Source organism: Sinohyriopsis cumingii, chromosome 18 (assembly GCF_028554795.1).
Source record: "Sinohyriopsis cumingii isolate HCF-2022 chromosome 18, ASM2855479v2, whole genome shotgun sequence".
Lineage (NCBI taxonomy): Eukaryota > Metazoa > Mollusca > Bivalvia > Unionida > Unionidae > Sinohyriopsis > Sinohyriopsis cumingii.
In genome coordinates this window covers 38,583,259-38,602,321 of record NC_142978.1, presented here as the reverse complement: position 1 = coordinate 38,602,321, position 19,063 = coordinate 38,583,259, and the positions used below count along the sequence as shown (strand labels likewise).

At 34.6% G+C, this 19,063-nt stretch overlaps 1 protein-coding gene across 3 annotated transcripts in view; it reads right to left on the bottom strand.

Annotated features, from left to right (window-relative positions):
* Positions 1 to 19,063, bottom strand: part of LOC149776435 (natural resistance-associated macrophage protein 2-like) — a 117,812-nt gene that overhangs the window by 58,327 nt on the left and 40,422 nt on the right. For all 3 annotated transcript variants that reach the window (XM_089940848.1, XM_089940847.1, XM_089940846.1), the window contains exons 5-7: positions 14,249 to 14,309; positions 11,374 to 11,512; positions 5,607 to 5,762 (exon numbers count right to left, since the gene is read on the bottom strand). In XM_089940848.1, coding sequence (XP_089796974.1) covers positions 5,607 to 5,762; positions 11,374 to 11,512; positions 14,249 to 14,309 — 356 coding nt within the window. The remainder of the gene's footprint in view (positions 1 to 5,606; positions 5,763 to 11,373; positions 11,513 to 14,248; positions 14,310 to 19,063) is intronic.

Genomic DNA, 19,063 nt, shown 5'->3' with positions numbered 1-19,063 from the left:
CTTTATATATTTCTATATAATTCTTTCCCATAATTTGCAAGCATTCTTTTGTAATCAATCGATGACTGTGTTATTTTTTTCATTGAGCTGGTATTTTGATCAAATGAGTATCCTATTATACATGAAATTGTTTCATCTGATTCTTTCGTAACATCAAAATTATACCATGCACAGTGCATATTTCTATTTGCAATGCTGAACTTCTCTGCAGGAGTTCTCACGCATAACTGCTTTTCAAATGTGCAAATTCATAAAATCTTGCACGATTTGCACACTTGCATGCCATGACAGCATATCTGATTTTGTGATTTTGTTTTCACAGGCAAGACAAGAACTTCAAGGAGTACAACATTCAGACAAAATAATATTCTACCAAAGCTGAATAGAGATATATTGAATTTGTGACTTTAAAAATGTTAACACAGCACCATAACATCACCATCAATTACATCATGAGTAAGAACAGAAAACTGTAATTCCCAAAAATTGATTTCATAAAATTTAAGTGATCATAGACACTTACATCTGTACAAATTTTATTAACATCAACAATGCCCTCATTGTGTGAATTGAGGTCATCTCATTTTATTAACCTTAACAATGCAGTCAGTGAGAGAGGGCTGTTCCATTAAAACATACATGGGGTACAGGGAAGGAACTTTTAATCTAGGGTACTCACCCATAGATGCAATTCAGAATTTTCTTATCATTTTAATACGAACTCTGTGAAATCAAAGTACCTTGGGTTATATTTTTTAAAATGCCTTCCCTGGGTATTATTTTATTAAGATTAACAAGCAGTTAATGAGTGAATTGGGGACATCATATTTTATTAAGATTAATAATGCAGTTAATGAGTGAATTGGGGACATCATATTTTATTAAGATTAATAATGCAGTTAATGAGTGAATTGGGGACATCATATTTTATTAAGATTAATAATGCAGTTAATGAGTGAATTGGGGACATCATATTTTATTAAGATTAATAATGCAGTTAATGAGCGAATTGGGATCATCTCATTTTGTTAACATAAATACTGCAGTTAATGAATGAATTGAGGACATATCATTTTATAAAAATTAATAATGCAGTTACTGAGTGAATTCAGGACATCTTATTATATTAAGATTGATAATGCAGTAAATGTGTGAATTTCAGACATTCTATTTTATCGGGATTATTTATTAAAAAATTTTAAAAATTAACTGAATAAGGGAGGTTTTGTACTTTCTTAGTTATTTCTGCTAACTAGATCTGGAATGGTGAGTGCTTTAAACTACTTGGCCATTTGGGGCCCCCAGGTAATGAGTGAATTGAGGACATTTTTTGTGTGAACATGTTGAACTAAATGAATCTGCAAGCAAGTGATGAAGTTTATAAAATCATGATTTACAGCAGAAAACATTTTGATTTTATAGAAACTCTGTGTTAAAAAACTTGACTGCAGCAAAAGAAATCGTGGATTTTTCTCAGAGTATGTCTTGCAAACAAGTGCAGATGCTACTTTAAAACCTAATCATTCCTAAGTGAAATGATCAAGGTGGGAAAGTCTGCCGGACATACAATGTACTTTTCTATACATTTTGTCAAGAAGTATGAGATTATCAAATCACTGGCAGATGCAGATAGTGTCTTTTTATATTTGATTTAGTAAAATACCAAATTTCTTTATAGAAGAATTCTTACGTAAAGTAAAACATTTGTAGCTTTCATAACACACACACACACACACACACACACATGTATGCAGAGTCAAACCTATCATAAGCAGCCAATGAGAGGAAAAAAAACATCTGGCCTTTCATGACAAGTGGTCTTTGATTGGCATATCAAACTTGATTTCTGAACCAGTTGCATTCATAAAATATTATTATTTATTTATTATCATTGTTAATATTATTTTCATTGTTGTTACTATTACTTCAATCAATTTTATTATAAGATAAATCATCAATATATATTCTTATAACTGTAGCAGCTTTTTAAAACATTTTGTCGTTGAAATTTTTGAGGCACTCAGCATAATTTCGTTCTTAAAGAATTCTCTCTCTCTCCACACACACACACACACATACACATATACATATGTGTATCTGATTGAGAAAATATGGTAGAAAAGAGTTAAATTCATGTATTTGTTCAAGTTTTCCATGTGTCTGTTTTCTCATTTAGTATGATTTATAAATACAGTATGGTGGTAGCTAACACTGCTGCCTGTACACTGCAGCTGTGCCTGGCCGACTCAGATGTAACAGCCCTAGGCCAAATAAGAATAAATTTGGATAGGTCACCTTTTTTCAGAGACATGTGATGCCTTTTAAGTTAAAACACTGTTTCCATACTTTTACTATCAAATAGATTCACCTACACAATTCTATGTTCTTGCAAAATCCGAGATAAAATTCTTTGACAATTGTGAATCAACAGAATATAATAGATGAAACAGTGACTGTAATATTGGTCTATTGTCTATTTTTGGGATTTAAAAGAGCAACTCAATGTAAATGTCTTTTAATGTTTTCACCTCATACATGGATAGATATTTAATTATGATTTGGTATTTATACAATTCAACCTATCTTGAAAGACCATTTGCTATGAGAGACCATATGTACAGATTTATTGATAATATAATGTTATGACCTGTTATGAGAGACTACCTATCTTTTGAGACCATATTTTCTGGCAGATGGGGTGATCTTTTTCAACAGCGCTTCTACTGTATTATGATTCTCTTTTATTTTTTCTCAAACCATTAAATATATATAGATTTATGCAGACCTTTCCAAACCATATTCTTGCATTTCACAATTTGTAATTGACCATAATTACAATGCATTTCACAATTTGTAATTAACAATAATTACAATGCATTTCACAATTTGTAATTGACAATAATTACAATGCATTTCACAATTTGTAATTGACGATAATTACAATGCATTTCACAATTTGTAATTGACGATAATTACAATGCATTTCACAATTTGTAATTGACAATAATTACAATGCATTTCACAATTTGTAAATGACGATAATTACAATGCATTTTACAATTTGTAATTGACAATAATTACAATGCATTTCACAATTTGTAATTGACGATAATTACAATGCATTTCACAATTTGTAATTGATGATAATTACAATGCATTTCACAATTTGTAATTGACAATAATTACAATGCATTTCACAATGTGTAATTGACGATAATTACAATTCATCTATCTGACAGGTATCATCAGTGTCTGAAAAGTGAATTTGATTATAAACAATATATAGGAATAGCTTACTATGATCTTCACTCCCTGACCATTATTATGCAGTAAACATTGACAACAATTTTGAATAGATAAAATTTAATAAATTAAATCAATATCAGTGTGAAATTAGTTTTCTATTACAATCTTTTTTGATGAAGTCATATAGTTCTAATCAATATCAGTGTAAAATTAGTTTTCTATTACAATCTTTTTTGATGAAGTCATATAGTACTAATCAATATCAGTGTAAAATTAGTTTTCTATTACAATCTTTTTTGATGAAGTCATATAGTACTATCGTCAGTACATCTCCCACCAAAATTGCGTGTGTACATGTGAATGTCTGGGACTCAAGAATTATAATTTATTTCAGTAATTTACCCAACAAAAAATTTTCCAAGATATATCGAGGCTTTATTCAAATCGAAACAAGAATAACAATTGAGATATTAGCAAATTTAAAATTACATTGACAGACTGTTTCAAGTATGGTGAACAATAGATAAGAGATGCTAAATATAACACAATAATTTACACATCATGTCCATACCAAAACAATGCATTTCTTGGGAAAACAAATGCTTCATCTGCAAGGTCAATATACTTGATTAACTGCTTAAAGCAGTAAGAAATCATTATTTGGTTACAAAACACCTGGCCACTGAATTAAGAAGTAAGAAACCACTCTTTGGTTACAAAACACCTGGCTACTGACTTAAAGGAGACCAGAAACCAATGTAAATACAGAATAATAATAAAAGTACTATAGCAGAAAACCTTATTCTGAAGTACCATCTTCGACCGTAATGCCAATATTTAAATATTGGCCTATCTTCTAGGAGCTGAATTTCCGTGACCTCGTATGCAAAATGTCCGCGCCTATTTGGTTACTTTCGGGATGTGACATCATAGTAGCGACTCCAGCAGCCCAAGTGGGAGTTGCCAGAGTAAAAGACAATACCGTTTTGCGTTGCTTACGGGTGTAATAGAACATTAAGAAAAGCCCATGGACATAATTTTTTTTTCTTTTCTGAAAGATAAAGGTATAAAGAAAGTATGGATACATTATTACAAGCGAGTCTATTTCAAAGCAACACCATACAGCACTATGTGCACGTTACATTTCTCAAACGAATGTTACAAGAGGGATCCTGAAAAAATGGCAGCTCAAAGATACGCAAATGCTAGGCCTAGACTAAAAGTTGGCGCTGTTCCAGACATACCTTTGGACATTTTAAAACCTGGGAAAAGTGTTAAACATGTGAGTTACGAAAATAGGCCTGTGCCTAACAAATTTCTTTTAGCACTGACCAGTAGAGTGCATAAACTATTATATCACACTGCAGATTCAACTTTTGAATGTGCAACCCAAACATGGTCTCCTCCTGTCTGCCTCACTCGTCAATGTTTATGCTCGTATTCGAGGACTGGCTAGTATAGCGTCACGGTACCACGTGATCTGTCATCTCATTAAAACTTGGAAAAACTCGGCAATTTACAGAATCGTGGTATCTTTCGTGCAACATAATCACTACCCGCTTACGATATTTAATTTATAAACATTGCAGTCGAATTAAAATCTGTTGAGAATTACATACGTAAAAGGAAAAGTTTGATTTCTAGTCTCCTTAAAGAAGTAAGAAACCACTGTTTGGTTACGAAACACCTGGCCACTGACTTAAGAAGTAAGAAACCACTGTTTGGCTACAAAACACCTGGCCACTGACTTAAGAAGTAAGAAACCACTGTTTGGTTACAAAACACCTGGCTACTGACTTAAGAAGTAAGAAACCACTGTTTGGCTACAAAACACCTGGCCACTGACTTAAGAAGTAAGAAACCACTGTTTGGTTACGAAACACCTGGCCACTGAATTAAGAAGGCTACTGACCATTTAACGCTAGGTTTTTACTGAGGAAATTCCATTCTGGATAAATGAGTATGGTCACTGAAACCATGTGACTGTTTGGACAAAGTTTACTCATTGTGACTCTTTGAGCAAGGTTTACTCATTGTGACTGTTTGGGAATGTTTACTCATTATGTGCATATATGTGTGTAACTGTTAAGAAATAATTGCAAATGTAGGCATATCAAATGTGTTTACTTAATACCTTGGGCATACAATTTGTTTGGCACTGGCATACAACAAAGTCAATCCTGAAGGCTTCCTACAGAGTTCTCTTGTCTTTCTCTCCTTAAAAAAGACCATGTCATGCAAATATTTCAGTCTAATGAGAATGAGGTACAAGTGATTGGACTTGTATAATTAACATATGATACAAAAAGTTTAATAGCTGTATGATGCATATAGTAAAACCTCCATCTCTAGTAACTTACCTTGACCAAAGCAGAATGTAGATACATGTTGTGGGGCATGATAATAGCTCCAATAACCCCTACTGCCTGCATTAACTGTTTGGGGCCACAGCCATCACAGTAGGGGACAAACAAGCCTTTCAAAACCTGGCCCTGGTTTGGGGCCACCATCACATACTGAAAAGGAAGTTATAGTATGTTGTCTGTACCCTGACTGTCCAAGCAACTGAAATTGAGTGAAACCTACAAGACAAATCTAAGAATTTCAAAGTGTACACGAGTTGATAATGAGTACATACTTGGACATGTACATGGTAGTGGGTTACAAAATTGTTTTCACAGTCATTTTAATATATATTTTATATAACTGGCTCACCATACAAAGCAAACAAGGATTAATCAACTTAATAATAGAAATAATGTGCTTGTGTAGATGCACTGGTGCAATAGCTAAGGCCAACACCACAATCTCATGCAGGTCATGACACAATAACCTCTGGTGGCAACCAATCACATCTTGTCCTTGTGCTGTTGCATTCCTCCTTAGTCTTTGTTTGTGAATTATTAAAGTATAGGACCAAAATGTTAACAACTCCTTACAAATTCTGGAATCATTGTATCATGTATGTCCATTTATAACTTAAATTTAAGGCTTGTCAGAATTGTCAGGACATATAAAAGATGGACAAAACGGAATTTTATTGGGCCAGTTCAAACATAATTTGTAACAAGATTACCGCAAATAGTACATTTTACACCCACCATATGGCAATTGTTGTAACAAGATTACCGCAAATAGTACAGTTTACACCCACCATATGGCAACTGTTGCAACAGGATTACCGCAAATAGTACATTTTACACCCACCATATGGCAACTGTTGTAACAAGATTACTGCGAATAGTATATTTGATCCACCATGTGGTAAATGTTGTAACAAGATTACTGTAAATAGTATATTTTACACCCACCATATGGCAATTGTTGTAACAAGATTACCGCAAATAGTACATTTTACACCCACCATATGGCAATTGTTGTAACAAGATTACCGCAAATAGTACATTTTACACCCACCATATGGCAATTGTTGTAACAAGATTACCGCAAATAGTACATTTTACACCCACCATATGGCAATTGTTGTAACAAGATTACTGCAAATAGTACATTTTATACCCACCATATGGCAACTGTTGCAACAGGATTACCGCAAACAGTACATTTTACACCCACCATATGGCAACTGTTGCAACAGGATTACCACAAATAGTACATTTTACATCCACCATATGGCAACTGTTGTAACAAGATTACTGTGAATAGTATATTTGATCCACCATGTGGTAAATGTTGTAAGAAGATTACTGTAAATAGTATATTTTATCCCACCATGTGGTAAATGTTGTAACAAGATTACTGTAAATAGTATATTTTATCCTACCATGTGGTAAATGTTGTAACAAGATTACCACAAATAGTACATTTTACACCCAACATATGGCAACTGTTGTAACAAGATTACCGCAAATAGTACATTTTACACCCACCATATGGCAACTGTTGCAACAGGATTACCATAAACAGTATATTTTATCCACCATGTGGTAAATGTTGTAACAAGATTACCGCAAATAGTACATTTTACACCCACCATATGGCAACTGTTGCAACAGGATTACCATAAACAGTATATTTTATCCACCATGTGGTAAATGTTGTAACAAGATTACTGTAAATAGTATATTTTATCCCAGCATTGGTAAATGTTGTAACAAGATTACTGTAAATAGTATATTTTATCCCACCATGTGGTAAATGTTGTAACAAGATTACTGTAAATAGTAAATTTTATCCCACCATGTGGTAAATGTTGTAACAAGATTACTGTGAATAGTATATTTTATCCCACCATGTGGTAAATGTTGTAAGAAGATTACTGTAAATAGTATATTTTATCCCACCATGTGGTAAATGTTGTAAGAAGATTACTGTGAATAGTATATTTTATCCCACCATGTGGTAAATGTTGTAAGAAGATTACTGTGAATAGTATATTTTATCCCACCATGTGGTAAATGTTGTAAGAAGATTACTGTAAATAGTATATTTTATCCCACCATGTGGTAAATGTTGTAAGAAGATTACTGTGAATAGTATATTTTATCCCACCATGTGGTAAATGTTGTAAGAAGATTACTGTGAATAGTATATTTTATCCCACCATGTGGTAAATGTTGTAACAAGATTACTGTAAATAGTATATTTTATCCCACCATGTGGTAAATGTTGTAACAAGATTACTGTGAATAGTATATTTTATCCCACCATGTGGTAAATGTTGTAACAAGATTACTGTAAATAGTATATTTTATCCCACCATGTGGTAAATGTTGTAAGAAGATTACTGTGAATAGTATATTTTATCCCACCATGTGGTAAATGTTGTAACAAGATTACTGTAAATAGTATATTTTATCCCACCATGTGGTAAATGTTGTAACAAGATTACTGTAAATAGTATATTTTATCCCACCATGTGGTAAATATTGTAACAAGATTATGGTATTATTCTACTTCTACTATATAAAAACCTTTTTCGCTGGTCTGATACTTAACCTTTTGAATCTAAAACCAACAGGTCTTTCTTGTATTAAAGGTAAGCCATCCACAAAATTCAGTCCAGGTAAAAGACATAATTTATTTTGTGGAAACCATGTTTATTCTTACAGTTTCAATCACCTTTGACCAACTGACCATAAAATCAAAAGGGTGCCTTTCTTATCTCAAATACAACCCATCCATAAAGTAAGGCTGCAACATTTACCAAGATGTCTAAACATGTACATCATTTACCAAGATGTCTAAACATGTACATCATTTACCAAGATGTCTAAACATGAACATCATTTACCAAGATGTCTACACATGTACATCATTTACAAGAAACAAAGCAATGCTGTTTAATCTAGACATTTAGAAATTCAACTTTCCTATTTTCTATCCATTATGGTTACTGAGCACCTGACAGATGTTATAATGTTCATATTGTACCTTGCTCAACTTGTAGTTGCTTCATTTACTGCATATCTTGTACCCATTATTATGGCAGCATTCAAATTGTAAGAAACATTTTTGTCACAGGATGCTTTTCTTCGATATATAACTAAGAACCTATAATGTGACTTACAAGCTTATGTTAGTAAACAAAGGTTCTGTTAATAAACATGTGTTTCCAAGGTAACAAAGGTAGTATAAAAATATTTTTATCAGCATTATCATCCTGATATGTTGTGTAACATGAGCTACAACCAATTAAGCAATGTCACATTTTATTTTAATAACCATCCATACTTTAAGAACACAACAGAAAAATTCTACTAAATAGTCTTCTTAAAGCAGAGATGTGGAAATGTATTATTCAGTTGGAATAGGAAGTTACTGTTTAATTGTCAGTCCCATGTATGTATCTTTACACAATGAGCAATGTTGTAAGTGTTTGCTGGCAGCAAAAATAAACCTGGCAGAGGTCTAGACATGTAACCCAAGTGTTATGAGTTCAATACCCACCCAGGCCAGCTAGAGTTGGCTACCTCAGTGTATCCTTTGGAAAGGCACTTAGCTTTCATTTTCTCAGTATGATATAGCCAATAATGTGTAAAAGTACCATTAACAAAAAAAACAGTATCCTTAAATAAGCTGTTTACATGTATGTTAGACTTGACCTTGTCCAAAACTGAGTTCATTTCTGCTTGACCCAAACTGACAATTTTTTATTTTTTTTAATGTAAACAACTAATACGTAGAAAAATTATTCTCTATGGGTTTAAAATCACTATTATTATTAATAGAAGTAAATAGTTTTGGAATATCCTAAGTGAATTATACATAATCTAGATTATTTTTTGGTAAAAATCAGGATCATTCTAGAAGGTTATTTTCCATTAGGTAATGTTTCTTCTTAGAAAATGCTAAATGTGACCTGAGGTCAGGTAGAGAACTATACAATCTTGCAACTTTAAGGACTTGGTCATTTGAGCTTTAAGTTTTAGCAGAATCAAGTCGTATGTTGGGTCCAGTATTTTTTGTATTTCAGGCTGGAATCTTTTTCTTCAAATTAATGAATTCAATTGATTCTTTTCTCTGGAAATACAAAAGTGCTCTGATAAAATTCTTAGATAAAGACATTCAGGACTTGAAATTACTAGGGCTTGTGTCTGTAATTCTTGGATTATTTTGGGATTTAATTCGCAATTCTGTACGTTCTTTTTTCTCATTTTCACTTTGTATTCTATGGAAATAAATTATTTGTTCAATTTTACAAAGCTTGTTAACTTTAACTCATTTCTGTTACTTATTTTAAGAGCATAGACTCGTAACAGCAGGGTAGTTTGTGTAATAACACATTAATGAACTAAAATTCATTGCAGATGCATAGATATGGCCACATTCATACACCCCATCCAACAGTGCCCCATGTACATTTTTATGTAGGACATTTCTATTAAAAATATAATTTTGTTAAGAAAAGTGATAGTATAATTAATGATCAATTTGTGTGGCTGGGCCCAGTTACTTTGCAAAGTACAAAGTCATTATAAATAGCTTCCAGTCCACTGTATTTCTTCTGTATGGATCTGTGCAATAGTAAGATAAATGTGACTGTAATATTAAAGTCAAATTCCCAACTTGATTAGCCATCATTAGAAATAACCTCCATGATTAGAACATACCTGGTAATTTGAAATTTTTAACTTTCTGTTAAGGATTTTGTCAGATATTGTTGTCTTACACTTGAGATGCATCAAACAGTGATAATGCTTGGTGAACTACCTTGGCCATTTGGTCATTAGTTCTTTTGGACCTGTTGCTAAGTTAGTTAACAGTAATAAAACCCAAATCTAATTATTTAGGGAGGCTGCCATCTTAGCTAGCTGAGGTTTCAATGTGTACACATATATACATTATGGCAGTTAGATAATCTATGTCTGGGCCTCTGACTGCATAGAGTATAAGTTTACACATCTATACATTATGGCAGTTAGATAATCTATATATGGGCCTCTGACTGCATAGAGTGTAAGTTTACACATCTATACATTATGGCAGTTAGATTATCTATGTCTCGGCCTCTGACTACATATAGTATAAGTCAATGTAAGTAGTAACATTTCCCTCTAACATTTACTTTATATCAGAGTTAATACCATCGATTTATAATGTGCCACTATTAAAAACTTTTTATTTGTCTTTGCATGTCATGCAGTTCTAGGGCCCTGAGTGGCTGGTAGGGAGTCGAAGGCCCTTGCCTTTAAAGATCAATGAAACATCTCACTCCTGTCCACGTGAATTGAAATCTTGGTTCTGCCAATGTGGGTGTGTGAGAAAACTTGCAATTGGCTTCCTGTTGGCAGTCATTTTCTTCCCAAGTCGTCCCAGGTTCTTCCTTTACCAAATATACTGTTTGCACTGTATGGTTTATCACGTAATGAAAAATGGTGTCAAATCACATATAATGAAACCAGTCATGCAAATAAAGAGGAGGCAACTCATGGAATCCAGTAGATACAACTTGCATAAGGCACATAAATAGCTAGTACATCCAACAAGGTGTATAGATAGATACAGACTAAAACCATTGCTAGCCAAGATGGAAGGTTGCTTGCCTGGGAAATAAAATTCTTGTATGTAAGAAAGATCTTTTAGAGTGTTGCTGATAGGTCTAAATCATGAGACTCCTGTAAAATCTGAAAATTGAATAGGTATCCATTGCTGAATGGGTTTTACCTCATATCCAAATGTGATAGACATCACAATGATCAGGAATCCAAAGAAGGCCTCCAGCTTCCTCAGCCCAAACTTATCAAGCAACAAAAAAGTGAAGGTATCAGCGATAGTAATCAGAACACCTCCATATAATGGAATCCTGGAAAACAATTTCTGAAATTATGTAAAGCTACCTCTTTGTTTTTTTCTAAAGTGTCTATGGGAAGATCACATCCATTTAAATTTGGGGAGTGAGGGTGGAGGGGGAAATTAGATTAAAAACAGAACAAGAACAGTGTTTAGTAAAATTAAGAAAATATGTCAGTTTTCAGTTTTTAAGGCAGCTTTTCTGTTCAATTCTTCATATGTAGTGTCTTGTCATCAGACCTCTAAATACCTTTAATTGTCTTTTACTTCCAAATACCATTAATGGTCATCACACTTTTAATTCCATTATTGGTCATCTTACTTCCAAATAACATTAATGGTCATCACACTTTTAATTCCATTATTGGTCATCTTACTTCCAAATACCATTAATGGTCATCACAATTTTAATTCCATTAATTGTCATCTTACTTCCAAACACCATTAATGGTCATCACACTTTTAATTCCATTAATTGTCATCTTACTTCCAAATACCATTAATGGTCATCACACTTTTAATTCTATTATTGGTCATCTTACTTCCAAATACCATTAATGGTCATCACACTTTTAATTCTATTACTGGTCATCTTACTTCCAAATACCATTAATGGTCATCACAGTTCTAATACCATTAACAGTCATCTTACTTCCAATTACCAGTAATGGTCATCACACTTCTAATACCATTAACAGTCATCTTACTCCTAAATACTATCAAAGGTCATCATACTTCCAAAATGCACCTTGATTCTTCAGTATGGTCTCTTCAAAATGCACGCTAATTGTTTGGCATAGTCCATTCCCTTTTGTGAATGGAAACCGGACAGTATTATGGCTAATTTAATATTGTGACATCATTTTTTTTGTCATTTTATACAAAACTGGATTTTTTGTTCTTACTTAAACTGGTGAATAAGCCTCTAAGAATGTGGAATTAATTTACAAGATAAACATGTTACATTGGGTATCTTAATTTGTGGTCAGTAAGAACTATAACTATAAATCCACAAAAATGGGTAACTTGTAACAAAGTTACACTTAACTGCAGTATCTGAAAATAGAAAAAGATAGTCTTATTGTAGGTTTCCACAAATCAGGTACACTCTTTTAGTTATATTTGTTATGACTACCTGCATATACCACCCTCAAGATTTGCTTGATTGCCAACATCATGATCTGTGCAAGAGAACAACTTATGAAAAGAATATGCAAGTGTAATATAATCATATTTATAAATAATTGTGGTGGGTTTTTCCCCTGAAGTCACCTGACGCACTACAAATAATTCCTAAAGTAACTTGATTCAGATTATGATGAACCAAAGTGTCATGACGCAAAGAAAATTCACTTCAATACTGAATGTCATGCAAGAAGTAGAAAAAATACATTTTCTGCAAAATTTGGATGTTAACCGGATTTGATCAACTGGACTAAGACTGGCAGCATCAGCTGAGAGACAGTATAAATAACTTAATGTGCAACAAAAGAAGAAGAAAAGCACAAAATCCAAAAGATGTTGAAATTCTTCCTACAATTTCAAAACTGCTTGAAAAACATATTCATGATTCCCATATCATTTATCTTAAAAATCACAAATATAAATATCATAATCAGTCTAAATTTTGACAAAGTCATTCATTTGAAACGGTACAGCTGAAAAATGGTTCAAAACATCTGATCTTCTTGATCATTATATATGGTCAAAAAAATCTAAGATCCACATAACTGTGCATTACTGTAATCCTGTGTAAGATCCACATGTGCATTACTGTAATCCTGTGTAAGATCCACATGTGCATTACTGTAATCCTGTGTAAGATCCACATGTGCATTACTGTAATCCTGTGTAAGATCCACATGTGCATTACTGTAATCCTGTATAAGATCCACATGTGCATTACTGTAATCCTGTGATGGTTTCAATCATACTAAAGACATAGGTTGCAAGGAATCCTGGTTCATGGAAAAATACAAGAGAAAAGACTGATGCAATATGAAGTTCCTTGGGGATCAATCTTGAATCCTTTGTGTATTTTTCCTGCTACTTATACATTACTTTCTGCTTAAAATAAGTGAGACAGTATCATCTGCATTCTTATATGTTGATGATAATACATAGGGTTGTCATAAGGCTTGGGTGATATGGAATAACGATCTGGGGACGGGGCAGGCCATTTCGTGGATTATTTTCTTTTATTCTGTATTTTATCTAAATGAACGTACAGATTTTTCATTAAAATACCTATGTTTAGTTATTATTCTTTGGCCAGGTGAGCTAATAAAAACATCACCTTACAGATGGCCATACATGCCAAAATGTGTGTAGATACATGTAGCTAAGATAATATTAATCTGTTATTCACAAAACAAAAAAACAAAAACAAAATCATACTTAAGGTTCTTGAGCAATATAGTTTGAAGAAACCTTTAAATTTAATTTAATCTAATTTAATTAAATTGCATGAAGATCTGTAGATCTTACAGCTGTATATATATATATATATATGAAAGTGTCCGTCTTAAATGCTCAAATGTAAGTGGTTATCTATTTAGATCAAATGCACTATTTGACTGGGTCTAGTGTCAGGAGCTCTCTGTTTGGGTCTAATGTAAGGATCTATTTGACTGTGTCAAATGTAAGGAACTCTCCAAATTGGTGAAAGATCAAACTTTTCTGCAATAAACTCAATAATGGAACATCTAAAAATGTTGACACAATTGTCATGTCTTCAACTTTTACTTACTTGCCATCCGAAAGAATGAAAAAGGCTATGGCTGTGCCAATCACTTCCTGCATATCAGAACCTGGAAATAAACAGTGGATCTTACACAAGAAATAAACAGCGGATCTTACACGAGCAATCTTTAGATTGGAAATTTGGGTTTGGGTTAAAGCTAGTTAATGTTTGGACAAATCACTGAATGGGTCAATCAAGTCCATCTTTCTCAAAGCCACACCACTCCAGTGGCCTAGTGGTAAGAGCAGCATTCGCCGCAGATGCGGGAGGTCATGGGTTCTATCCCCAGCTGAGTCATATGAAAGACTTACAAAAATGGTACTAACAGCTGCCTTGCTTGGTGCTCAGCATTAAGAGTGTTAGGACTGGTTGGCCTGGTGTCAGGATAATATGAATGGGTGGAACATCATGCTACATGTATGCGGCATGATGCCCCAGTGCTAGACATCACTATAAACTGCCACACTGCAGACATCATAGCGATAAGACTGAAAAATTGTTAAAGCTACAATAAAAATCCAAATCACACACACAGACCAAAGCCAATATCTCGTGAACCTTGACTATCATCTTAGCATGAATGGGTCTGAGTGCTATGTTCAAACACCTACCTTTTCGATTATGGTCTCTGTTACCTTTTTACATACCAGTCATGGAAGTGCTATTTCATTTCTACAGTGCAGTTATTGTTGATTGCCAAGTCTATTTAGTGGTTCAAGTTTGTACACAGTGCAGTCATTGTTGATTGCCAAGTCTATCTAGTGTTTCAAGTTTGTACACAAGGCAGTCATTGTTGATTGCCAAGTCTGTCTAGTGGTTCAAGTTTTGTACACAAGGCAGTCATTGTTGATTGCCAAGTCTATCTAGTGATTCAAGTTTTGTACACAAGGCAGTCATTGTTGATTGCCAAGTCTATCTAGTGGTTCAAGTTTTGTACACAAGGCAGTCATTGTTGATTGCCAAGTCTATCTAGTGTTTCAAGTTTGTACACAAGGCAGTCATTGTTGATTGCCAAGTCTATCTAGTGGTTCAAGTTTTGTGCACAAGGCAGGCACAAACAACAAGTGATTCTTCGACTGGATTACAAGTCAGATGCTCTACCAATTAAACTACCATATCTCCCTTACAAGCTTATGCCAATGTATATGAGAAAATGGATGGGCTGATAGCTGGATAAAAGCATGGATGAATAGTTAGATGGGTATAGATAGTAAGAAGGATAAATAGATAGATACATAGATATGCAAACAAAGTCATCTCTTGAACCACATCAACAATAATGAAAGCTTGTCTTGGAAATAAGTAGGGTTGTAATGATTTATTTATCTATGCTCCTGAAGAAAACTTTTTTAATCACATAAATTAGTTGCTAAATAGCAATTACACACCAGTAGACAGTAGAAAATAGCACTTTCTAAGGATGTCTTGTGCCAAATCATTAGAGAAGAGTTCCTTTTATTTCCAAACACCAAACACCACTGTAACAGATATCTTTCAAATTATGTTATTAACAATTTTCACCAATTCACCATGAAATTAAAGATATGCATCAAAAATCAATTTGCTGACACTGCAAAAGTTGGCTCAGCTTGTTCTAGACTAAGACTCAGCCAGTCAGTTTCTTTGGCCAGCACAGTGGTCAGGAAGAAGCCTACTCTCCCACTGGCTATGTTAAGACTTGAAAGTTGGTGATTCCTTGAATACTTTACAAATATTACTATTAAAATGTAACTGAAAAGTTAACATAAAAGTAATTATTAACTATTTGTCAAAACTTACTTCAAATAATAAACATTCACAATATCATACTGGCATAAAGATAATGCATGCATGACCTTTACAGTGTATACAAAAAGATAATGCATACATGACACTGACACTGTATACACAAAGATAATGAATGACCTTGACACTCTACATGACTAAAGTGAGAGACTGACAGAATACTGTCTGAAATAAAGGATCAACAGCTGAATAAAACTGCAGGCATTTACATAAAAGAAGCATGTAGTACATACGAATATAGTACATATCAATGCTAAATATAGGGGCTGATCAAAGTAATGTGGCAAGCTCACCAAGTATGAAACTTGCAGAATATAAATCATCATGAACTGAACTGTCTCCCTCTCTTTTAATGTTGTCAACTTGCCACTGGACAAGTACCCTGCAAATTTTAAGCTTGCCTGAGTTGAAGGCAAACTTGTCCCAGGCATTGGGCAAGTGGATTTGTCCAGCTTCGTCAGCATATTCACGTTCTGTTGGGCTTTGTACACATCAAAGATTGCAACATTCTGTAGAGCTTTGTACACATCAAAGATTGCCACATTCTGTAGGGCTTTGTACACATCAAAGATTGCCACATTCTGTAGGGCTTTGTACACATCAAAGATTGCCACATTCTGAAGGGCTTTGTACACATCAAAGATTGCCACATTCAGTAGGGCTTTGTACACATCAAAGATTGCCACATTCTGTAGGGCTTTGTACACATCAAAGATAGCCACATTCTGAAGGGCTTTGTACACATCAACGATTGCCACGTTCTGTAGGGCTTTGTACACATCAAAGATTGCCACGTTCTGTAGGGCTTTGTACACATCAAAGATTGCCACATTCTGTAGGGCTTTGTACACATCAATGATTGCCACATTCTGAAGGGCTTTGTACACATGAAAGATTGCCACATTCTGTAGGGCTTTATACACATGAAAGATTGCCACATTCAGTAGGGCTTTGTACACATCAAAGATTGCCACATTCAGTAGGGCTTTGTACACATCAAAGATTGCCACATTCTGAAGGGCTTTGTACACATGAAAGATTGCCACATTCTGTAGGGCTTTGTACACATCAAAGATTGCCACATTCTGTAGGGCTTTGTACACATCAAAGATTGCCACATTCAGTAGGGCTTTGTACACATCAAAGATAGCCACATTCTGAAGGGCTTTGTACACATCAACAATTGCCACGTTCTGTAGGGCTTTGTATACATCAAAGATTGCCACGTTCTGTAGGGCTTTGTACACATCAAAGATTGTCACATTCTGTAGGGCTTTGTACACATCAATGATTGCCACATTCTGAAGGGCTTTGTACACATGAAAGATTGCCACATTCTGTAGGGCTTTGTACACATGAAAGATTGCCACATTCTGTAGGGCTTTGTACACATGAAAGATTGCCACATTCTGTAGGGCTTTGTACACATGAAAGATTGCCACATTCTGTAGGGCTTTGTACACATCAAAGATTGCCACATTCTGTAGGGCTTTGTACACATCAAAGATTGCCACATTCTGAAGGGCTTTGTACACATCAAAGATTGCCACATTCTGTAGGGATTTGTACACATCAAAGATTGCCACATTCTGTAGGGCTTTGTACACATCAAAGATTGCCACATTCAGTAGGGCTTTGTACACATCAAAGATAGCCACATTCTGAAGGGCTTTGTACACATCAACAATTGCCACGTTCTGTAGGGCTTTGTATACATCAAAGATTGCCACGTTCTGTAGGGCTTTGTACACATCAAAGATTGTCACATTCTGTAGGGCTTTGTACACATCAATGATTGCCACATTCTGAAGGGCTTTGTACACATGAAAGATTGCCACATTCTGTAGGGCTTTGTACACATGAAAGATTGCCACATTCTGTAGGGCTTTGTACACATGAAAGATTGCCACATTCTGTAGGGCTTTGTACACATGAAAGATTGCCACATTCTGTAGGGCTTTGTACACATCAAAGATTGCCACATTCTGTAGGGCTTTGTACACATCAAAGATTGCCACATTCTGAAGGGCTTTGTACACATCAAAGATTGCCACATTCTGTAGGGATTTGTACACATCAAAGATTGCCACATTCTGTAGGGCTTTGTACACATCAAAGATTGCCACATTCTGAAGGGCTTTGTACACATGAAAGATTGCCACATTCTGTAGGGCTTTATACACATGAAAGATTGCCACATTCTGTAGGGCTTTGTACACATCAAAGATTGCCACATTCAGTAGGGCTTTGTACACATCAAAGATTGCCACATTCTGAAGGGCTTTGTACACATGAAAGATTGCCACATTCTGTAGGGCTTTGTACACATGAAAGATTGCCACATTCAGTAGGGCTTTGTACACATCAAAGATTGCCACATTCTGTAGGGCTTTGTACACATCAAAGATAGCCACATTCTGAAGGGCTTTGTACACATCAACGATTGCCACGTTCTGTAGGGCTTTGTATACATCAAAGATTGCCACGTTCTGTAGGGCTTTGTACACATCAAAGATTGCCACATTCTGTAGGGCTTTGTACACATCAATGATTGCCACATTCTGAAGGGCTTTGTACACATCAAAGATTGCCACATTCTGTAGGGCTTTGTACACATCAAAGATTGCCACATTCTGAAGGGCTTTGTACACATGAAAGATTGCCACATTCTGTAGGGCTTTGTACACATGAAAGATTGCCACATTCTGTAGGGCTTTGTACACATGAAAGATTGCCACATTCTGTAGGGCTTTGTACACATCAAAGATTGCCACATTCTGAAGGGCTTTGTACACATCAAAGATTGCCACATTCTGTAGGGATTTGTACACATCAAAGATTGCCACATTCTGTAGGGCTCTGTACACATCAAAGATTGCCACATTCTGAAGGGCTTTGTACACATCAATGATTGCCACGTTCTGTAGGGCTTTGTACACATCAAAGATTGCCATGTTCTGTAGGGCTTTGTACACATCAAAGATTGCCACATTCTGTAGGGCTTTGTACAGATCAAAGACTGCCACATTCTGAAGG